At 48.9% G+C, this 23940-nt stretch overlaps 1 protein-coding gene across 2 annotated transcripts; it reads left to right on the top strand.

Moving 5' to 3' along the window:
* The first annotated feature begins 533 nt into the window (after positions 1 to 533).
* On the top strand, positions 534 to 23940 carry VGLL1 (vestigial like family member 1). Of its 2 annotated transcripts, none has more exons than XM_059386225.1 (4): positions 534 to 924; positions 6554 to 6784; positions 16264 to 16683; positions 22861 to 23940. In XM_059386225.1, exons 2-4 carry the CDS (start codon positions 6583 to 6585, stop codon positions 22899 to 22901), a joined length of 663 nt encoding a protein of 220 aa, XP_059242208.1. In that variant the 5' UTR covers positions 534 to 924; positions 6554 to 6582; the 3' UTR covers positions 22902 to 23940. The 2 variants fall into 2 exon arrangements, with proteins under 2 accessions (XP_059242208.1, XP_059242207.1); XM_059386224.1 differs by lacking the exon at positions 534 to 924 and adding an exon at positions 2209 to 2376.

Raw genomic sequence — 23940 nt, 5'->3', positions numbered from 1 at the left:
TAGGAGAAAGACAAAATTCCTGGATATGGCCTGCAAAGCCTGGCTGGCTCTGGCCCCTGCTCACTTTCTAGCTCATTTCTCACATAGTGCTCCCTCTGCTGTCTCCAACGCCAGCACTGCTTCCTTTCCCCCAGCACTCTATTTGCCAGGCCCCTCCCACCACAGGGCCTTTGCACTAGCTATTTCCCCTCTTTGTGTGGTTAACCCTTTCTCAGCCTCTCAGGCCTCGGGCCCAGCATTATTCCCACAGGGAAGCCAGTCTTCCCTGATGAACTCAGGGCTTCTTATCAGAGTCTCTTCTAGTACCAGACACGGACTTACTAGCCTTGCCGGTGTACGTTTAATTGTGTGATTGAATAATTTCTCTCCCCGGCCACTCATTCATTCTTTCCATTCAACAAGTGTTTACTCAGCCCTCTACTGTATACCAGGCATTATTTTAGAAGGGGAGACACACTGGAAAGAAAGAAACACACAAGATGACGTCAAGCAGTGAAAAGTGCTGCGAAGAATCGGGAAGTGGGGTAATAGGGCGGGGACTACAGGAGTCTGCTGACTAGGGTGGGACAGTTGGAGAAGGCCTCTGGGACCAGCCGGCTCAGCGGAGATGTAAATGCGAGGAGAGGGCGTGTGGGGGATGGGCACCCCAGGGAGAGGAAATGGGAGGGGGAAGACAGGAGGTTGTTGACCCTATTCGAGGAACGGCCAGGAGCCCTGTGGGGCTGGAGTGGAGGAGTGAAGGGGAGGCTGGTGCAGTCCGGATGGAGTGGGGGCCAGGTCATTCCCTTGGGGCCTTGTAGCCCAGACGTGGGAAGAGAAGTTGTTGGGAATGACTGGATTCTCTGCGTCTTCTAAAACGATCCCTGGCGCTGTCTTGAGGTGAATGGACTGAAGCAGGGAGCCCTGTTAGGCGCCCAGACTCAGGTGAGCCTGGGGGAGGTGGCGAGAAAGCACAGGCTGGAATGCATTTTGAAGGTAGCCCTTCTGGGATTTGTTGATGGGTTTCTCCAGACCCTCCGGTGGGTTTCCTTTTCACCGCGAGCAAAAATCAGAAGTCTCAGCAGAGGGGCGCCTGGGTGGCTCAGTGGGTTAAAGCCTCTGCTTTCGGCTCAGGTCATGATCCCAGGGTCCTGGGATCGAGCCCCGCATCGGGCTCTCTGCTCAGCGGGGAGCCTGCTTCCCCATCTCTGCCTGCCTCTCTGTCTACTTGTGATCTCTGTCAAATAAATAAATAAAATCTTAAAATTAAAAAGTCTCAGCAGGGCCCGTGAGACCCGTCCCTCCCTCCCTCCTCTTTGGCCGTGTTGGCCTCCTCGCCCTTCTGAGAACAGACCAAGTGCGCGCCCCCGCCTGCTTTTGGTATTCCTTTGGCTACCAGGAAAGCAGATATCAACAAGATTTGCTCAAATGTCACGCTGTCAGAAAGGCCTTTCTCGGGGGTCCTGTATGTTCCCCTTCCCTGCCTCATTTTCCCGGTCAGTTTCTCTTTGTTGTACCTACCATCTGACCTGTACATACCCCGACCGCCCAGGCATATAAGCGGTGTGCACGTTTCTTCCGCGAAGGCAGAGGCTTGGTCTGTTTCACTCACTATAGAACAGAACTCCCAGAACAGTGCCGGGCCCACAGTAGATGTTTCCTAAAAGTTCGGGAACTGTTGTTGAAACGGAGAGACGAATGAAGCAAAGAACGGCTCCAGGGTCTCAGACGGCCTGAGGTCATCTGGAAGATTTTTCAAGGTGAGCGTCAGGACCTCCTGCTCCAAGCCTCCCAGCTGTGATCCCTGAACTGCTTCATTCTGTCCCAGATTCAGAGATGCACACTCTCCCTCTGGCGCCCACGGAAGCCCGCGACACGTCCAGAATTGTAGGAGTCCGGGATCCCCTTCTCTTCCCCTGGGGAGAGAGGGAGAAAGTTGTGATTAGCCAGACTGGCCCGGTTCCCGAGAGAGTAAAGGTGTCATCAATCTGAGGCTGGTCCCATAACCGATGTTTCAGACGTTATTGACTCTGTGTGTGGTTCCTGGCAAACAACTGACTGCCTACTTTAAGAGACAATATCACTAAGTGCTTTTTTTTTTTAATGCAAAAGAAAGAAATAAAAAAGAGCTACCTATTTTCCTCATTCCTCCAGGTGCCCAACCCGAATGGCTTGTTGGAGCGCATTTTCTGCATTCTTAATAGATAGCCAGCAGGAAATGCCTCCTATAGTCCAGGCTGGAAGGGTAGAAAGTAGCGAGGGGAGGGTACAAAATCCCCAGCCCTAGTTCCGTAAGCACTGAGCTGCTCCTAGGGGGTCCAGGCAACTCCGATTATCACTACTCACTTTTGCTCAGCTGTCGCATCTTGCTGTCTCCATCGATGGTCGGGAATTAAGGTAGGAGAAACTGGCTATTTCTGGGGGGCCGGGGAGGGATTGGGAGTCAGCTGGGCAGGAATCAGGGCAAGGGGATGCTTTGCTCACCGAGATACAATCTGGTCCCCTTGGGGCTTTCGTTCCAAGTGATCGCTGTGGCCACCTCTCCCACACCCCACCCCACGCCCGAGGCGGTCACCGTGTCCTTGCAGGCAGACTGTGGTAGAGTTGAGGCCAGACTGCTGACACCGGATTCCATGTTAGAATATTTGTGCAGAAGTTGGGGCATCATTTTGAGGTCGAATCGGAGTGCTAGGTGTCCTTAATGTTTGCGCGTTGGGGAAAGGTTGCAAGCTGCGGGGCACTCGTGGAATTGTGCTATTCTAACTGCACAGCTGGCAACTGGCAAACCTTGACCTGAGGGTTTTGTGTGCCAAGAGGCTTTCCCTATCAGCCAGGGACTGGGACATGATCACTTTCTCCCGGAAAGTCTCCCTCCCACCCCTGCTCTGCCTCGCGGCTATCTCCCCCCTCCCCTCGTTCCAGCTTTGCAGCACCCCTTCTCCTAAGCCAGACCCCAGCCAATTCACACCTGCATTGCGAGCCCCCTCGCAGAAGGCTCACTTGGGGATGGAACTGTCCACGTTTCTGCAGAGGTGCGGGGAGACGCACTTCTGCAAAGGCTGTAGCCAATAACGGTTCTCAGAATCTCAGGATCCCCGAGAGACATATCCTCTCCGCTGAGGTCTCAGTGCAGCCTGGAGAATTGCTTGTGAGCAAGATCCAGAGAAGTAAGCCATGGTTCTCCTTTGGGAGGTGTGTGTTTGTGTTTGGGGAGAGGTAGCATTTGTACCCTAATCAGGATCCCGGTTGCCTAAGGTCTGATCCCTGAAGGGGATGGGGATAAGACATTGCCTCTGACTTTCACCCCCTCTAACCTTTCCTGGCTGTGGCCAGTGGCCTGGTCTCTGTTGTCCTTACCCAAGGAGGCTAGGGCATGCTCCATGGCCCTGATGTCCCAAGGGTCCGGCCGGCTGCTTTCCTTGTAGCTTCAGGGAGACTCCACCAAGATAGATTTGCAAGCCATTTCAAGCCTGAGCCTGCAGCACTGGCCACTGGCATCTCTAGGAGTAAAACCATGAGTCTGACAGAGGTGCTGAGCCTGAACGGGTGTTCTGTCTGCTTTCCCTGAAGAAAACCAACCACAAGCCTGATGGCTGGCTTATGGGCTGGTGCAGGGTTCCCTAGAGATCAGAAGTCAAGCCTTCACATTTGATACATGGGGACATTGAAGGTCATAGAGGGCTTCTTGGAATCCCACCGGGTAGACAGCAATGGCAGGGAAGGGACAGACATCGAAGCCAGAGAGCCCTAGCTGTGAGGCTTGGGAAGTTCATTTAACTTTCTGGTCCCCGATTTGCTCCTCTCTAAAATGGGGATAATAGTATCTGGGTTGACAGTTGTAAAGATTGGGAAAAATATGCATAGAGCTTCTGGCACACAGGCGGGATTTTATAAACCATAGCCGTAGGAGAAAGGCTGGCTCCAACATTTATCATGACTTTATAATTTGTAACACCCCCACTTTCTTTTTTCTGTTTTGACTATGTTTGGGAAATAGATTTGACATTCGACTGTGTAAATTTAAGGTGTTACATGCTAATTTGATAAATTTATATATTGTAACATGGTTGCCATTATGGTGATAATTAGCAGCCCATCACCTCGCATAATTACCCTTTCTTTTTAAAAGCTGGAATAATTTAGTCCTAGTCTTTTTGCAAGTTGGAGGACTGTGCTACAGTAAAGTCCGCTCTTAAGTGATATTATAAAGTACGGTTGACCGGACGTTTGAACTACATGGGTCCACTTATGTGAATTTTTTTACACTGTCGTGCTGTAAATGCATGTTTTCTACCTTAGGATTTTCTTTGCGTTTCTTTTCTCTAGCTTGCGTTGTTGTAAGAATACAATGTATAAAACATAGACAGACAAAATATCTGTCAAATGACTATTTATGTTGTCGGTCAACAGTAGGGTATACGTAGTTATGCAGATTTTTGACTGTGTTCAAGGATAACACCTTTGCTTTTATTTCTACAGCTCCAAAAATCAGAATATATAGCGTGTGTGTATGTTGTTTTTTTCACATCGGGGAATCACTTACCTTCTGTGAAATGCACAGATCTTGAGCGTACAACTTGATGAGTTTGGACAGAGGTGTCCATTCATGTATAACCTTCACCCTCCTCAAGGTGTAGGGCATTTCCAACACCGCGGGGAGTTCCTCACGCCCCTTCCCCATCTCCACCCCACAGCCAGCCACTGTTCTGATCTCTGTCCCCACAGGATTTGTGCTTGTCCCACGTAAGTGGAATCCTGTAATATGTGGTCTTTTGTGTGTGGCTTCCCCCACCCCACGATCCAACATAATGTCTTTGTGATTTCTCCCTGCTTTTGTGTAGATTGGTAGTTTGTTCCTTTTTATTGCTGACTGACAGTCTATTATATGACAATGTCATAGCTAGTGTATTCATCTTCTAGATGATGGGCATTTGGCTTGCTTCCACTTTTTTGGCTATTTTAAATAGCTGCTGGGAACCACACGTAATGAGGCTTTGTGGGGACATATGTTTTTGTTTCTCTTGGTTGTATATGCCTAAAAGCAGCATTTCTGGGCCGTATAATAAGCATGTGTTTCACTTGATAAGAACCTGCCCAACAGAGTTGTTGTTTGCATGCTTTTCGGAATAAGGATACAGTGGATTTGTTTTTCAGGTAGTGCCTGGTTATGCTTAGCATGGCTGTCAACTAGGGGAAACAGGGTGATGTGCTCAGCAGAAGCTTCTCTGGACAGCAGCAGAACCCAGCTATGGCTGGGGCCAGAATGAGTCTGAAAGGAGACCTTTTCTGAAGGGTCCTCTGCTCGCTGCCAGATTCCTTCCCGACGTTTCTAGCAGGACCATGAAAGACTGAGCTGCAGAATTCATCTTTCTCCAACCTCCTAATTTTACCCAAGAGGAATCTGAATCCCAGAGAGGCTACGTGTTTCCCCCAGAATCACACAGCTGGGGAAAACCTTGCATTGTGCTTTCTCTGCATGACACGGAACTCGGGCATTCAGCCATTGTTTACTGACCGACTTATGCTAGGTGCTAGGGGTAGAGAAGTGAATAAGAAATGGCCCCCACCCTCAAGACCTAGAGAGGAACAGAGACTATGAACCTCTAAACAGTTGCATTAGATTCCCAAGAATGAATTAGGGTGCCTTAAGCCAGAGCACACTGCCAAGTCTGGTTGGATGGCCAAAGGTAAAGAAACCTCTGGTCAGGCTACTCCTCTTGAATGCCCACTCTGCTCCAAAGGAGCCTGCTGTTAGGGTTCTGTGTTGGAAGCCAAGTTTAAGGCAACTGGGCAGACAGCTGTCGTGCATCCACTCTGTCTCAGGCACTGTTCTAGATGCGGAGGCTGTGGCAGTCAGTGGGGTTGGCGATCTGACAATCGTTCAGGAACTTTTCACCAATATCGCCCTATATGTTAGCACAGAGAATGTCTTTGAGATCTGAATTTGGTTCAGAATCTGTCTGGAGGCCTGAGGACTGGTGTCGTTGGCCATTGCCCGTTTTTAGTGTGGGGCGGGGTGGTGGGAGGGGGTTAGCCAACAAATGAGTGCGGGAATTTGATGGGTTTTATTCTCTCGCCCGCAAAAGGTCAGGATGGCATGGAGAGCAGTGTTTATTATGAAAAGTGAAGTACCCACTGGATTGCTTAGTCAAGTTCTCAGAGTGGGGGGCGGGTAGGCGCGGGGGGGGGGGGGGGGGTTGCAGGCCTTTGTCCAGGGGCATCTACATGCAGTTCTGGGTCAATCTTGGCTCATTTGGTTTTAGAGGAGAAAGGCATTTCCCCAAAAGGCAAGTTGCTCTTTTGTCTTCAATGGCCTTTTTTTTTTTTTTTTTAATCATCCCACTGTTCTTCTACCTGAGTGGCCACGTAATTCTCCCGTGTGGCTCTTGAGAGTCCCTTCGGCGCTTTGTAGAGCTCTGTCCTGTTCTGGAATGCGGGTCAGACAAGGCTCCACACCTGGTCCCCAGGCCAGCACCGCATCGCACGGCAGTGCCCCCAAAGTGCCTCTCATCCCAACCACAGCCAAGCCCCTTGGAAAAAATTGTGCCAGTGACGTTTTGTGTTTGATCCGCAGCTGTCCCTCGCCTACCTGTGTTGCTCACCATGGAAGAGATGGAGAAGACTGGTATTCAGCTGCAGAGACCTATAAAGACAGAGTGGAATCCCCGGTGTGTCCTCTTCACCTATTTCCAAGGGGACATCGGCAGTGTGGTGGATGAGCACTTCTCCAGAGCTCTGCGCAATGTCAGGAGCCCCGAGGGCTTGAGCCCCTCAACCCAGAGCCCAGACGTGATGCTGAGGAATGGTGAGCATGTTGGGAGGGAGGAGGCTGGAATTCTCGGTCAAGGCTACCACAGAAAGACCAATTCTCCCCTGCCTTTGATGCGCTGAGACGTGTGTGTATTTGGGAAGGCAAGTCACACTGTGAGTGAGAAACTGCACTCATTTCTTGGAGGTTTAGTGTGAAAATCAACACCATAATCCAACTAGGTCACCTGTTTCATGATATCCTTAATTGCGTTCAATGCTGGGTTCACTGCTTAGTACATAATAAGAGAGCCATGACTGTTTGCTATTATCAGCCTTCGTCATTTATTTATTTATTTAAAAGATCTTTATTTATGTATTTATTTGTCAGAGATTGAGAGAGAGAGTATGCAAGCATGAGCAGGGGGAGCGGCAGGCAGGGGGCAAAGCAGGCTCCCCACCTGCACGAGCCCGATGGGAGGCTCGATCTCAGGACCCCAGGATCATGACCTGAGTTGAAGATGCTTAACTGACTGAGCCACCCAGGTGTCCCAGCCTTTGTTATGTATTATTATGATTGCTACAACTGGACATGATTGCTACCACATGTCCCCTGTAGGTGCACCCAGCCTCCCTTCAACTAATAGCAGATGACCTAGTGAGCGAGGGTGGGGCTCCAGAGGGGTCCATGAAGAGTCTCGGGGAGCACCTCTCTCCCCGCCCTTAATAGCATTAGGACGTCAACTGCACACACTGTTTGGTAATTTAAAAATAAAGAATAAGCATTCTCGGGGCACCTAGGTAGTTCAGTTGGTTAAGTGTCCCACTCCTCGTTTTGGCTCAGATTATGATCTCGGGGTCGTGAGAACGAGCCCCAAGTCAGGCTCTGTGCCCTGCGGGGAGTTGGCTTAAGACTCTCTCGCTCTCCCTCTGCCCTGCTCCACTTGTGCACACTCTCTCTCTCTAAAATAAATGAATAAATAAGCATTCTTCCATCTCCAAACAATTATTTCAAGAAAGATGAGTCCAGGAGTGCTCATCACAATACCCAGGGTTGCATAAAACTATAAAATTAAGCTGGCAGGGCTGTAGTAGGACTTTCATAGACCCTAGACCCTTCTGGGCCTCTTCCTCAGTACAATTATGAAAAAAGACACATTGTGACTGCAGTGGTATAAAAACAACTTTAATTCAGGCTGGATTCTTTTTATGTATTCATTGTTTTGTTATATTCATTTTTCTTCTAATTTTAAAAGATGTTAGAACATTTCATGGGCTCCTAAAAGTATCCGTGGGCCCTAGGTACTGAACCTGCTGTGCCTCATGGAGAAGTCACCCTGCGAGATGGATGGGAGTCCGTCCACCATTTTGAAATGTGCAATAGACCGGGGTCTGGTTGATTTCAAGAACTCTCGGTTGTAGTTGCCCAGCACCCGTGTTGAATGCCCGGCTGCCACCGGAGTATGTACATGCCTCCAAATGGGTGTTCGCTTTATACAAAGATGCCAAGTGGGGGGCATCTGCCTGTGGGGGATGATCTTACCTCTTTTCAGGAGCCATCTCTCCAGCTTCACTCTTTGGGCCTGAATGGGGAGTTGGTGTGTATATCCGATATATTCGCCTTTGTAGAATTTACTTGTGTCTTAGAAATTATTTTTCCCGTTAGGTGACATGATTTTCTGAGACTCTTGTGAGTTGAGCAAACACATGGAAGGTGGCGTGGTAGCAGCGGCCACTAAAGGAAATGATGTAGAGCTTGCAGTTGCAACGGGCACAATGGGGGTGGCTGGAGGGTGGGGGGTGATGTCCAAGAGGGTAGTGAGTACTTCAGAGCAGGAGCAGCAACGACTGACTGAGTCATGTGGGGGAATTAACGTGTAGTAACAGCTGATAAACGGGATAAGTGGGTTTCGGAGGATCTAATCTGCTCCTTGGAAGATTCAGAATCCCAAGCTCTTCACAGGCATGGACTTTGGTTATGTGGCTTTCACTGAGTTCTGAACACACTGGCTTGGATTCATTATAATTGCTCCCTTGTAAGTGCCATCTACCTATAGTCCCTCACATCCTCTGTCCCGCTTGCCTGATAAACCCCAGCCTGAAATAAAACCAACTCTTGGCCTCTTGCCCCATTTGGTAGTGAGACTCAAAAATGGCACCCACGCGCACTCTGTCCTCTTCCTCTCTTGGTCTTTGGAACTCACTCCACTCAGGCTTTCGTCCTTATGACTCTTTAACCACTCTCATTGAGGTTAGCCAGTGACCTCCAGTTGCCAAATGGTCTTTCCCCGTCTCCATCTTGTTTTTTGATCCGTCGGCAACATTGGCTGCAGTGAGTGGCTCCTCCCTCTTAGAAATGCCTCCCTTGGGCACCTGCATGGCTCAGTGGGTTAAGTGGCTGCCTTCGGCTCGGGTCATGATCCCAGAGTCCTGGGATTGAGTCCTGCATCGGGATCCCAGCTCTGCAGGGAGTCTGCTTCTCCCTCTGACCTTCTATTCTCTCATGCTCTCTCTTGCTTTGTCTCTCAAATAAATAAGTAAAATCTTAAAAGAAAAAAAAAAGAAATACCTCCCTCACTTGGATCTCGTAACATCACATTCTCTTGGTTTTCCTCCTTCCCTCCAGGTTACTACTCTTCAGTCTTCTTGACTGGATGCCCTCTTCTCTTCGGCTTCTAAATATTTGGAGACCCCAGTGTTCGGGTTGCAGACAATTTCTCTATCCACACTCACTCCCTAAGGGATCTCTTCTCTCTCTTGGTCTTAAGTACCATCTGTATCCATTCCAAATGCATTACCTTCAGCCCAGACTGCATTTCAGTCCTGTCTATCCAGCTGCGTATTTGATCCCTTCACATGTCTACTAGGAATCACCAACAGCGAGGCTCAGATTGAGCTCTTACGCTCCTTGACCTGTTCTGTCCACTGTCTCCCCATCTCAATACATGGCAGCTGCATCCTTCCGGTTAACTGGGAGTCATGGTTAACTCCTCTCTTCGTCCCCTACGCCATGCTCAGTCCTTTGAAAAATTCTGTCAGTTTTACCTTCAAAATATACCCATGCTCTGACCATGCCTGCCCCCTCTGCTGCTATCATGTTGGTCCAGGAAGCTGCCATCTCACCCCTGGATATTTTTTAAGATTTTATTTATTTATTTGACAGAGATCACAAGTAGGCAGAGAGGCAGACAGAGAGAAAGAGGGGGAAGCAGCCTTCCTGCTGAGCAGAGAGCCCAACTCCGGGCTCGATCCCAGGACCCTGAGATCATGACCTGAGCCGAAGGCAGCAGCTTTAACCCTCTGAGCCACCCAGTTGCCCTCACCCCTGGATTTTTATAGTAGCTTCCTGACTGGTCTCCTTGCTTGCATCTTTGCTCCCCTTCTGTCTGTTCTCAAGATAGTCAGAATGGTATCACTAAAAGGAAAGTCTCATCCTGTATCTCTTCTGTTCAGAACCTTCCAGTAGCTTCCTGTCTCACCCGGAATCAAATCCAAAGTCTTGCATGGGGCCCTGTTTTCATTCTGATTTCATATCCAGCCACCCCCTCCTCATCTCATCCAGTCTAGTCTCCTACTATTTGTAGAACATGCCAAGTACAGTCCTGCCGCAGGATCTTTGGAGCTCCCCATCCCTTTCCCTGAAATGCTCTTTCCCTAGATAACTGCATGACTTTCCCCTTTTCTCCATTCAGCTCTCCATCGGAATGTCACCTCTCCAGCCAGGCCTTCTCTGCACAATCTGTTCAAAAAACAGAAACACCCTCCCCCCATCACCCTCTGTCTTCTTACACTATTTTTATTTTATTTTATTTTATTTTATTTTAGTATATTATCCATTTACGTGTTTTCTTTCTTGTCTCCTCCCATCGTCTAAACTCTGAATCACCTGCAGGGCCTCTGCGTTAATTGCTACTTCCCAAGACACATGGAAGGTGCGCAGTAAATATCGTCTGAATGAATGAAATCGTGATTCAGATGTCTGCTGTAGATGGAGTCACTGAGGAGAGTGGGGCGGGTGGCTTTAGAACCAGCTCCACCATTGATTAACGACGTGATCTCAGGGCACACCCCTTCCTCTGTCCATACCTCCACTGCCTGCTCTCTATAGCGGAGTATTATTTAACTATAGGAGGAGTCCATGAGATCGTGCATGTCCACTGGCACATAGTGCTATGTAGGTGTTCGTTCTGGTTGTGTGGTCGTAGGAAATCTTGATGTGTTTTTGAGTGGCTAGAGCGATAGGGGGGCCTGCATTCAAAGCACTAAGATCGCAGAGCAACAGGCCCCTCCTGGACACCTAACGCATTTTCTAGGGGCTTCTGCCATGTGGCGGCCATATGGTTTCCTATGCCTTCTGATTTCATTCTCTTCTGTGATGTTCCTGTGCGTGAAGGGAACTTGGACGTGGCCCTGCTTCTTGCCCAAGCCAACCTTCCCAGGCCGAACAGACAGGCAGCCATCTTCTCCACTTAGTCTCCGGGTTGCATTCACCCTGTGAAAATCTCCCGGCTCCCTTGACGGTGAAGATGTCTTGCTCACGGAGTGCGGGGCAGGTGGGGCAAAGTTTGGTCCAGCTGACTGGGTAGAGGAAGGCCTGTCTTCCTCGAGGCCTCTCAGCACGGTTAAGAGTCAATCGCTCGTGAGTTCTCTTGCCTCACGGGAGGCCCCGTGAAAGAAGACCCGTCCCCCAGTGGTTCCCACAAGACGGGTTCTGTGAGAGCCCCACAGCTTCGGACATGGTGGGAAATCCATGAAGTGGCCTTTCATTACTGACCGTTAGCAGCCTCTCAGTCCCAGCAGGCCAGCCCCAGGCCGCCCAGGCCTGGCTGAACCGTGTGCCCAGCAGAACAGGCCCCCATTCACAGGCTCCCGTTACGACTCGGCCACTTTCTAAGGGCGCTCTGTCAAGCCAAAATATGTGGAGCCCAAATACAGGGGCCCATGTGGCTAGGAAATGCCATCGAATTTCCTGGCTGTTTTCCCCAAATCCAAATTATTTTTTTATTTACTTAGGTATATTTCACACTGGCTGGACTTTGGAAAACGCAGGCTGAAGGCATTTTTGAATTATCTGCCTTTGAAAAGGACATGGAGGATTTCAGAGTAGGTAACCAGAGAAGCTTCAGAAGGCGGAGGACAGGGTCTTCCGGCCTCAGGAAAGGGCTGCTAGAAGGACTTTCGCGAAGGGTAACAATTATGGAGCACGTCTTGTGTGCGGGGCGCTTTGCTGGGGGCTCCCACATGGATGCGCTCATTGAATCCTCACACCAGCTATTGCTTAATTTCCATTGTGCCCATTATCTTGGGAAGAAAACTGAGGCTAGCCAGTTCAACTCCGATCCTGAGCGCTCAGCCACTCTCAAACACTGCCCGTGTTCTGTGTTTCGTCTTCATTTCCACCCAGGAAAAGGCTCCGGATAATCAGCAAACGCCTGGGTACCCCGGGATATAAAGGATATAAAGGAGGGAGTGGGACCCAGCAGGGCGCCCTAGCACCCCGGCACAGGACCGTGTCCTGTAAGCTGTCCTTCTGTCCCTGGTGTTGTTTCAACCTCAGCTAATACAAACAATATCCTCTTTGTTTCTGGGGTGAATGAATAAGAGGCCGGTGCCACTAGCCAGGAAGGCAGAGAAGGGAGAGTCAGTGCGCACAGATCAGACGAGCCGAAGGTTGGACTGTCATGGTGCAAGAAGGGAGTGTTCTCAGGGTGCTAGGTTTTCCCTTCATCATAAAGCAGGATTTGTATTAAAGGCAGAGAAAGAGGAAGGGGAGGAGAACGAGAAGGAAGGATGGGTGGAAGGAAAGCTGGCCGTTACGGATTGGTCTTTTACAACCGTGACTCTGATCTAATGAGTCAAGGGGCTTCCTCAGTTTTTATTTAAAAAAATGTTTTAATCACAAAAGTACTGTTATTTTTTTGAAAATTAGAAAACAAAGACAAGCATTCAGGACAGAAGCACCGGTGCTTATGCATACATGCTAAGTTTTGTACCATGACATCATTTTGTACATAAGTCATGTGTGTGTGTATATATATACATATACACACTTGTATATATACATGTAAATATCCCAGGACACAGAGATCATGATCTGAGCCGAAGGCAGCTGCTTAACTGACTGAGTCCCCCCAGGCACCCCTACAACATCATTTTAATGGCTCCAGGGTATCTTTTATAGATGTACCAAATCTATTATAATTTTTGGACATCAGATTATTACCAATTTGTCACTATATTACAAATCTCCTTTTGAATATCCTCATAGCTACATTTTTGCACACATCCTTGATTACATCCCTAAATCGTTGTAAGGGAAATGATTGGATCAAAGGGTGCATATCAGTTGCCCCCAGAAACAGTCCAGACGCAGGAGTGTGTGAGAGCACGCGGCGCGCGCACTGCCTTCTTTGCAATACTGGGGAGACAGAGCTGCTAAGGGCATGAGTTTTGGAATCAGGCAGGCAGAGCGTTTGCTGGCTGCATTGCGTGGCCTTGGGCAAGTCACCTTAGCCACTCCAAGTCTTTATTTTGTCAGCTGGGTTGCTGTGAGGATCACGTGAGCTCAGGTGGGCAGAGCACTGAGCCAAGTGCCTGCCCAAGATAAGTGCTCAGTAAACAAAATTCTTGTGGATTTGCAATCGCTCTTACCCACCTCTGGTGTATCATTTCCTGGAAATGGGCACACACTGAGCAGTGGCTTCTGAAAATTCTCTTCCATGCCATCAACCCTCCACATCAGCCTTCAAGGGCTGCTGTGGCTGTGGGCTCTTACGCTCAGCCCTGGACTCTCCCCTTCCCCAGCACTCTCTCTCTCTCTTTTTTTTTTTTTATTTTTAAAGATTTTATTTGACAGTGAGAGAGATCACAAGTACACAGAGAGGCCAGCAGAGAGAGAGGGGGAAGCAGGCTCCCTGTCCCAAGACCCTGAGATCGTGACCTGAGCCGAAAGCAGAGGCTTTAACCCACTGAGCTACCCCGGCGCCCCTCCCCAACCCTCTCTCGAGGCTAGGATGGGACTGGGAGGCATGGTCTAGATGCTCAGAGCTGGGAGCGTTTGGGATGGAAGCCTTTTTTATTCCACGTGAAAGGAAAATCCAGGCTGCTCTGAGTGTCCCAGAACTGAAATGTTCCTGGACTGGTCTCCATTCATTCATGTAGTTTGGGGTTTGATAAAGCAGCCGTCTTCCCTGGGGCTCCCTCCCTCTTTTCTCTGGAGGTAACTAAGAGCGGGGGGACCTTGGATAAGAAAGTGTCTCCAAGGTCACTTCTAGCAGCGGCTGCAGCCACCTTGGGCCAGTCAGGGCTGTGGCTTAGAATGCTTTCACGGTTCACAGGGTAGGGGAGCACAGCTGCCGGGAAAAGTGCCCCCCCCACCCAAAATTCAGGGCCTCCACTCCATAAGGCACCAACATCCAAGTCTCCTCTGGAAAAATGACTTTCCTCAAGTCATCCAAGGCCCACCATGCGGTTGCTGTGAACTTGGGATGTGAGACGCTGCCTCCTTCCTGTCGCCATCCCAGCTGTGCTCTGGTGCACGCAGTGACAAGTGGAACCTTGGACAGTGGCACACCACCCACTCCCCTGAACGTTTTGATCGGAAAATTCTGGAAGGCTTAAAAAACAGAAAAGAAAAAAGAAAATTCTGGAAAGGAAGCAGTTAAATATTCAAAAGCCACTGGCACCCTGCCTTGTCCATTTCAAGCATTCGGCCTCTAGGTCGTATATCTGAGATCTGTAAGGCCAGTTTGGATGGCAACTGCCCGCATGTGGGGCTACACATTGTTTCTAACTTGTGCTCAGAGCATGCACAGTTATCTCACTCAACGTGAAGCATGCCTAGTGATTATACTAAGTCAGCTTAACCGCTCATTTTGTGCTGCACAGTGGCCTGCATGGCTACCGCTCTGCAGATACCAATTTTCAAAAGTAGCATTCATCACCAAAGAACAAATCTTAAGATGTTTCTCTGCCCTTGGTTTCATCAAGAGAGGCCAACCATCGCTCCTTACTCATTGCGAGTGATGTGAAACGCTGGGTAGAATGTCCATGTCACATAGGTTAGGACTTCTTTTGCTCTCATCTGGATTACACGACAAGCTATGATGGGAGGGCAGGTGTGTGTGGGGGGGGGAGGTGCTTCAGTGTCACTGCAGATCACTCAAGATGCGTTTATCTTGTACGAAATCAAGGGAAGTGGAACACTGGGGGAGCTGGGAGAGGCGCACGTGGGGTGGAGGGTGGGGGGAAGGGAACCAGACAGTCTCTCCAGCCCTCCAGTCTTCCTTTGTCTCCACGCCCACGCCCCCCTTCATTATCTTCCATAGATGAGAGGCTCTAGGCTTTAAGCACCATCTGCCAGCGCTCCGTCCCCCCTCCCTTCTTGCCTGAGTGGGTGTTGCGAATGGGGAAAACATCCATCCATGTCACGAGCTGCCCTAGACTTTTTGAAAACTCGGTTTCAGCTGCTACCCTAGGCACAATGAGAATAGTATCTCTGAGACCAGAAGAGACTCCATGCCCCCTTGCTAGTGCGCAAGAACCTTGCAAGAAGAAACTGAGTCACTACTTTGACCTCGAGCATTTTGCTTTTGCAGGAAGAGGTCAAAGCACTCACTTCCTTACCCTGACTAATCTGCTTTGCTAATTTGGTCCATGTCCCTGGTCCCTCTAGAAAATGGGGTTTTGACCCCTAGACTTATACATGGCCAAGCATTAAACCCTTTATAAAGTTCTAGTTGGTGTATTCAAACCACGAGCTATAAAATCAAACCAACCAGCAACAACCAAACACAAACACCTTTCCTTTTCTTTCCCTCCCTTCTTTCCTTCCTTCCTTTCCAAATCACCTTTTTAATCAAGCGATTTTACTTATAGAAGTTTCCTTGAGGGGCTTGTTGGACATGGGTGCAAAGATGTTCATCACAGTCTTGTTAATTTAACTAAACACTGTGCTGCTGCGGGCTCTACTCGTTGCCGTGGGCGGATATTTGTGATATTTTAATGACGCCAAAGCAGCCTTAAAAATCCTATGTGATGTGAAAACCATGTGGACCGGGGCACCTGGGTGGCTCAGTGGTTAAGCCGCTGCCTTCGGCTCAGGTCATGATCTCAGGGTCCGGGGATCGAGTCCCACATCAGGCTCTGCTTGGCGGGGAGCCTGCTTCCCTCTCTCTCTCTGCCTGCCTCTCTGCCTACTTGTGATCTCTCTCCGTCAAATAAATAAATAAAATCTTAAAAAAAAAAAAAAAAAAAAACCATGTGGACCTAAATAGAAGCAAATCCCAGAAAGAAGTATGCCTAAAGGGAGACAATGGTGGTCTCTGGGTATTGCAATCAAGAGAGGGGCTTGTTTTCTTTTTTGTTTTGGGGGGGTCTTTCTCTCTCTCTCTCTCTCTTTTTTTTTTTTTTTTTTTTTTACTTTTTCTACATTTTCTTCACATTAAAAAAGAGTCTGTAGTAACCAGAAAAAATGCTGCTATTTCCATTTCGAAAACAATAAGCCCCTAACATGTCTTATAAATCTTTCCTTCCCAGATAGTGACATGCCTCCAAATCAGTGGCGTTTCTCTTCCCAGTGGACAAAGCCAGAGTCAGAAGCATCTTTTGCTTATGGTGCCACCAACTGCAGCTTGAATGGGCCCAGTGTCCCGATGCCGGATCAGTACCCAGTGCCCCTGGCGGGGAGCCCCTCTGATCCGTCTGACGAGCCATGGCAGTACCCCTTCCTGGGCAGCCCCAGCTGCTCAGAGCCTGGCTACTCTCACGCCTACTCCAGCGAGCACATGGTTCTAGAACCCCAGCCCGATGGGAAATATGAGCCCTTTCTAAGTCTCCTCCAGCAAGACCAACACCTCGCCCATCCTCAGGAATCTGCCGTGTGGGAGGACTACAGCTCTGCCCAGGTAGCCGGAGGCCCCGGATCGCTCTGCGACTTGCCTCCCAGCTCAGCCCACGGTAAGGAAATTGCCTCCAGATACTCGGAGGACCGCCTTCGATTGGCTGTCGTCAAGAGCGAGTTGGCCACGAGGTGGGGTGCCAAGGCTAATCGCTGCCTCTTCAGACATGGGGCTTCGGAGGGATGGAATGTTCTGCTGCAGTGTTCCGTAGACTAATGATTCAGGGTTAGTTGGCCCCGAATAGTCACCCCAGTCTGTGGACTTGGACTTAGTCTAGAAAAAGGATTTAGGCTGTTGCCTAAAATCCTAGGATCCTGCCTCCACCTCACCATCAGCCACCAAATAATCTGCTTGGGAAACAGAATTCTCTGACATACCTACAGGCTCAAACTCTATCCTCTAGACAGGTTGGCAACTGGCCGTGATGACTATTTCCTGGGCAGAAACAAGGGCAATCTATACCAGCCATCTGCTCCAAGCATTAAAATTCAAAGCCACCATAGAGGCGGTCCCATGGGTGCCTGGAGACGCCACCGTGCCTGGCTGGCTGTGGCTCATGCCTGTGCCCTGGGCCCCTCCTGCTCAGTCTCCCTCGGGCGCCTGTGCCCTGGCACCACCCCTCCCGCTGAACTAACCCCCACCCCCTTAAGGCTCATTCACTTCTTCATTCACTCACTTACCCAACCAATGTTTAATCATCGCTTACTAGATGCCAAATGCCTACCCAAAAAACAAGACTCCCTTCTTTGTAAAAGGCTGAGGGACAACTGGCCTGAAGTACACTTTCACCAACAGAACAACCCAATCTACAAAATTTGCTTTTCCTATGAAATATTTGTAATAATATATATTTGATGGTTTCACGGGGCCAAGTCCGCATCCTCTGGCATTCCGAACTCTGCACGAATTTTCACACGTGTCTGTAGTTGTAGTGTTCCATGCCTGAAAGAAATTGCTAGAAGTTGCCTTTATGCGGAACTAAATATATAGTACATAAAGGGCCTGTTCAGCGTAGCCTACTGAAGTCAGGCACCGTGTTCCAGCCTAATGTCAAAAACAAACTTCCCATTAAAATACCACTCTTGTCATTTCCAGAGTTTGATTCGGAATGGGCTTCAAGAGTAAATCATAAAAATGTCATGCTTGGGAAGCCCATGACAATTCCCACCCCTGTACTCTTTCTCAAAAATCTGTTCCTACTGGATTCAGAGGAAAACTTAGGCCAGCCGTGTTTCCATATATGTCTGTGCATACACACAGCAGAGCCCTGTTTCAACAGTTGGTTAGAACACAGATGGCTCAAATCCTCACCTCCCAAACATAATGACTATACAGTTCAAACCCGATGCAGCAAATATTTAGTGAACATCTACTATACGCCAGGCACATTATGGCAAAATTATGAAGCAGGCGTGATCCTATTTCTGAAACTTCTAGACACATTCTGAAATGTTTATCACCAAGTCTGACTACCGAGAACTTCACGCTCTCCTACTAACACTGACATTAGTTGTATTCATGGGCTGGATGGTCTAGGATCTGTTGGGGAAGTCAGGAATGCTGCCTGGGAACGAGATAGGAATGAGACCCCAAGGTACCTTAAAACCAGAAACTTCTCTGTTTTTGTAACATCTGATGAGAGGAAATATGCCCCGTGTCTATCAGCTGAGGGGTGGGGGGCACCTGGGTGGTGGCTCAGTCAATCCAGGGTCCTGAGATCGAGTCCCGCATCGGCCTCCTTGCTCAGCGGGGAGTCTGCTTCTCCCTCTCTACCCCTGCCCCTGCTCATTCCCGCTCTCTCTTTCTCTCAAATAAAGAAATAAATAATCTTTAGAAATAAACTGAGGGTCAGGCATTTGGAGTCCCTGGAGATTTCGAATCCTCCTTTCTAGAAAAGAAAACTTATTTTCCCCCAGATGGTGGACCCGGCAATGCCAGCTTTGCAAGTGCAAGTGGGTGTGGGGTTCTACCTTTGATACTTTGTCCCTATAGCTTGGGAACACAACTTGAGGAGAAGCTCATAGTGTGAAAACCAGGCTCTTCAACTGGTATGACCCCGATTTCTATTACTTAGTATTTTCATAGTTGCAGTTTGTTTCATCTTAGTCTCAAAGAGCCCATGTACTTGGTGCCTTGCAAAATGTCTTGACCTTTTTTTTTTTTATTTTTTTTTTTTAACCATTTTCTCATTTTGCAATCTGAGCAGCTCTATGGAGTTTTTACCTGGGCAGGATTTAACCCAGATGACTCAGCGAAATGAACGAATTCATGCAGATTAGTTTGCTTGCCCCAGATGTTGAGTTTTCAGCCCAGCACAGAGGGCCACCCCGGAACTCCGCAGCCCAGGAAAATACCATCTGAGGCTAAAAGCCAGGACTCTGGGCTCCACATTCAATTTGAAAGTGGTGTTAGTAGGAACTTCCAAATGGTAATGTGGTTCTAATCTGGGTTCATGATGTACTAGTCTCAGAAACTTGGGCGCGTTTCTTTAACCTCTCCGTTCCTCGGCTGGCTTATTTGTAAAATGAGGATTAAGATAGTGTGCCCCCATGTAAATGCTTAGGATCTATATTCCATTGTTAATTAGCCACAGTATGCCATTAAAAGTAAGCCACCAAGAACACAGAGTAAGACTGGCACGCAGTAAGCCATCAAAAAGTGACATTGGAGGGGCGCCTGGATGGCTCAGTGGGTTAAAGCCTCTGCCTTCGGCTCAGGTCATGGTCTCAGGGTCCTGGGATCAAGCCCCGCATCGGGCTTCCTGCTCGGCAGGGATCCTGCTTCCTCCCTCTCTCTCTGCCTGCCTCTCTGCCTACTTGTGATCTCTGTCTGTCAAAAAAAAAAAAAAAAAAAAGTGACGTTGGGGAGGAGGGTATCTTGTATGCCTCAGGCTGCTCTGGGCTATGGGCGTGAGGAGCCCATAGTAGTAGATCTCACTAGAATGTTAGCTTCTTAAGAGCCAGGGCACTGAGAGGTGTGTACCCACATCCCAGCATCTGCAACAGAGCCCGGCACAGAGGGGAATACATATTTGAGAGAGTGCTGGAAACAACAGAACGTTGAAGAAGGAAATAGTAAAAATACATCTTTGACACGGTACAGATTATTTTGTTTGAAGCCCTTGGGTAAGACAGACCAACGGACAAGCCATAAGTCACCATCGGTGATTAATTGGCCATGGCCAAGAGAAGAGTTGGATTTAGGGCTGGTTCAAGAGCTTTAGCGTGACTGAGTCATGCTTCACACCAATCTCTACCTGAGATTAATTAATTAATTAATTAATGAAAGTCAGGATTATAAAGTCTCCTCTAAGTACTTGTGAATAGGTTGTACGTTTTTCAATGTTAAGCCTTAGAATTACTGAAAACTTGATGTCTAAAATTGTTCCTAGGCCAAAAATAGCAGCAACAACACGTATGGGTGTGGCCTGTGGGCCAGATCCCACACCCGCCGTCCTGCTCCGTGCCCACAGTGCCCTGGTGAATTGTGTATGTGCCTATCTTTGGTGTCTTACACAACAGGTCTTCGGGGAATAATGTTTGAATGAATATTCTCATTTTGTAGATGAGAAGACAGAGTTTCAAACAGGTGACAGGACTTGCCCTAAGATCACACAGCAGCAGGTGGCTGCTTCTTTGCTCTCCATCTTAAAGCCATCTTCAGTCATAAATGACAATACACATAAATCCTAAAAAACAATTCCAAGTTCAATCAAGTGTACCGCAGTGAGAGTAAGATCGTTTCACTGCCTATGGGTTCCCTGACTATCTGTGGCCGGGACACTGTCCTAGAATAAGGGGAGGGAATGCTGGGAAAGCGGGCACATGAACAACAGTACCTTGGGCGAAGGTCAAGGGGATGGATTTATGGAGCAGAGAGCAGTTGAGGGGAGATGGGGAGTGGGTACTTGGTTATGCCAACTGTCCCAAGTCAGCTGTCCGGCCCCTGTGGCCTTGGGCAGAGGGAGGCAGCAGGGCACGGGGACTGGGAAAGCAGCCACTTCTAGGCGCCCCAGCAAAGCCCCTACTCTTCAAGTTTCCAGATCTTGGCTGATGGTGAGCACCACGGGAGAGCTTGGGAAAGGCACAGATTCCGTGTTCTCACTTCTGGTAGATTTGGCACAGAGCTCCATTGCCTCTAGACGTTTGATTATTTGTATATTTTTTTTAAAGATTTTATTTATTTATTTGACAGAGAGAAATTACAAGTACACTGAGAGGCAGGCAGAGAGAGAGAAGGAAGCAGGCTCCCTGCCGAGCAAAGAGCCCGATGCGGGACTTGATCCCAGGACCCCGAGATCATGACCTGAGCCGAAGGCAGCGGCTTAACCCACTGAGCCACCCAGGCGCCCGATTATTTGTATATTTTTTATGAGTCTTTATCAGTGAACTGGATAACCAGTGAACTGGATCCAGAGTGAACTGGATGACTTTCAGTAGGAATTAGTAGTTCTGAAAGATCTCCTGTGTGAGGCACCAGAGGTCATCTGAGAGATTGGTCAAAGGAAGGAAGGTCGAGTCTCCTCGTCCCCCTCCGATATGGGCCCAGTCCCCTCCTGCTAGCCGAGGCAAGTTACTTAACCTTCCTAAACCTCCCAGAGCAACTTTTCTCCACACCTCTCCCCCACCCCGCAACCACTGCCTTCATCTGCCAAAGCCTCCATCCCGCATGAACCTTGCTGGCTCCCTTCTGTGCCTCACGTCAACCAAACAGCCCTTGGGAAGATCACCCCGCCCAGCTGTTTGTAATTGCGACTCCTGACCTCAAACTTCAGCTGGGCCCTCAGGAAACTGACGACTGCCATACTTGCCCACTTTTCAACCCCAGATTCGCACCCTCAGCTGATGCTCTTGCCGCAGAGTTGATGGAGAAAACAGAGGTCATCTGATTAGGACTCTTCTGACTCCCCACAAACACACCTGCCAATCGACGTGCACCTGTGTCCTCATTCTCCTTTTGGACCCGTTCAATGTTACCGTGTTCCCTCCTCCCAGACAATGTCCGTGCTGCCACGTGGTCCTTCTCTGGTCTCGGTGACCTTCCCCATGGGGCTATCCTCATCCTCGCCAGTCATCATTTGATCTCTTCATCTTTGTTTGATCATTCCCATTATCATACAGATAGAAGGCAAATATCAGAGCCCCCTTTTTTAAATTAAAGGTTTTATTTATTTATTTATTTATTTATTTGACAGAGAGGCAGAGACCGTGAGACGCAGAACACAAGCAGGAAAACAGGAAAGGGAGAAGCACGCTTCCCTGCCAAGCAGGGAGCCTGACGTGGGGCTCCATCCCAGGAGCCTGGGATCGTGACCTGAGCCAAAGGGGTAGTGGAGGTTGTAGGACTGGAGGATTAGGTTATGGAAACAGGTAGCGCTAAGACTAAATATGCCAATGACATGGGAGGTGGGAGGTGGAGAGTAGATGTTTGAAATTGAAAACACGTGCCACGTGTTTGGGCAATGACAGAGTCTAGCGTCCTGCCGTAGGAATGGCTGGCTGGGGTAGAAGGAAGTAAAAGGTCATTTGAGATGAGAACAGTAAGATTCACTGATGTGAAGCAAAAGAAGAACCAGTAGCTACCTATGAGGTAGGTGCTATATTTATCATGATTCACAGGACAGGAAAATTGAGGTTTAGGGAGGTTAAATAATTAGCCCAACGTCAAGGTCAGTGAGTACCAGAGTCCACTTTCTCTGACCTCCAAGTCCTTGGTCTTCCCTACGATGCCAATTCTACTCTACTACATAAAATGACAGTGCCTCTTTTTTAAGTCTATATAAAGATTTTATTTATTTGAGAGAGAGAAAGAGATAGCCCGTGTACATGTTGGGGGAAGGGGCAGCAGGAGAGGGAGAGAGAGAATCTCAAGCAGACTCCCTATAAGCACTGGGCTTCCTCTCCCAACCCCAAAATCAGGACCTGAGCCGAAACCAAGTGTTGGAGGCTTAACCAACTGAGCCACCCAGGTGCCCTGAAGACCCTGCCTCTTTAATAAAATAGTAGCTAACATTGGTTGAGCGTATATGTGCCAGGCCCTGTTTGAAGGGCTTTCCGTGTGTTTAATTCACTTGCTCCTTTCCAGAATCTTGGGAGGGGTATTAGCGGCCTCATTTAACAGGTGAGAATGTGGGGCTCAGAGAGACTAGGGAACTCGCGTAAGGTCACACAACGAGGCAGCGGTGGGGTCGGGATTCAGATGGCTGCTTCCTCATCGTGCTTATCCTGTTTTCCAGAAAGCCAGTCGCCAGAGCGAAGAAATGTGTTCTTCTATTGAACCTCAGTCCGAAGAAGAGAACTCCTATTCCCAAACCTGCTCATGATTTTCTACTGTGAATCCAGAGTCTAGAGATGGCAGTGTCCTTTTTCCTTTCCATCACTAAAGAGCATCGAGCCAAGAACGTTGCTGTTCCCCTTAAAATCCGATCTTCTCTTCTTTGGCACCTACGTCCTGTGGTGGGAGTTTTCACACTTTAGTGACTCACCAACACAGGGAACCGTGAAAAGAGCGGTTCAGGGATGAGAACCGTAGCGGACCCCTGCCTGCCTCTCCCACCTTCCCTGTACTAACCCTCCTACTTAGAAATCAGTCCCCTTACCTTCTACCAGCAGGGGTTTTCAAACCAAGACTGACCCTGGGGGGGGGCCATGGTCCCAATTTGCCCAGTGAACAGAGGAGATACGAGGAACGGCCGGCAGCTTTCTAGCCTTAATCCAGACCCTGGCCAGCCGCACTCCTGCCTCTGCCAAAGGCAGAATGAAGACAGGGTGGGCAAGACCCATTGAGGAAGTTGAGGCTAGGCATTGCCTGCATCCTCAGAGTCTAGAAGGAAGCTGAGAAGGTTTGGGAAGGCTCTGGTGAATGAAGTTCTTTTGCTTGGAATTTTTGATACCTCCGTTTTAAAAAAAAAAAAAAGTAATTCCAAATGGAGTTGTTGAGAAACCTGAGAATGAACGTATTGGAAATTAGTTAGCAGACTGCCCCGTTCCAGACTGGGCCTCGACTAAGTTCCGTGCCAAGAGCATTTCTTAGTTGCGGTTCCCGGAGTTTCTTTCTGCCCTCACTTTGAGGCTGGGGACTCTGGCATCGCGCCCCCCCCCCCCCGCAGGTGTTAAGCTGGACCCTGGTGACCCCTCCCAGCCACCCCCAGGGGCCCACCTGGCTTGCACAAACAATGAAACCTTCCCCTTAGCTCTTTCAGTGTCAGGGACAAGGTCTCCCCATCATACTACTTATTGAGGGTTAACGCCAATGTGACTCTTGGATCTTTTTCCTCCCATCTGCTGTGTAAATAAAGACCACAGATCTTGCATGA

This window comes from Mustela nigripes, chromosome X, assembly GCF_022355385.1.
Source record: "Mustela nigripes isolate SB6536 chromosome X, MUSNIG.SB6536, whole genome shotgun sequence".
NCBI classification, from domain to species: domain Eukaryota; kingdom Metazoa; phylum Chordata; class Mammalia; order Carnivora; family Mustelidae; genus Mustela; species Mustela nigripes.
This window is presented reverse-complemented; position numbering and strand designations above follow the sequence as displayed.

Excerpts from the sequence above, each read along its gene's own strand:
- VGLL1 (XM_059386225.1), top strand. The coding sequence starts at position 6,583 with ATGGAAGAGATGGAGAAGACTGGTATTCAGCTGCAGAGACCTATAAAG. Across the intron at positions 6,785-16,263 it reads AGACGTGATGCTGAGGAATG|ATAGTGACATGCCTCCAAAT; the intron begins GTGAGCATGTTG and ends TTTCCTTCCCAG. Across the intron at positions 16,684-22,860 it reads GCCTCCCAGCTCAGCCCACG|AAAGCCAGTCGCCAGAGCGA; the intron begins GTAAGGAAATTG and ends CCTGTTTTCCAG.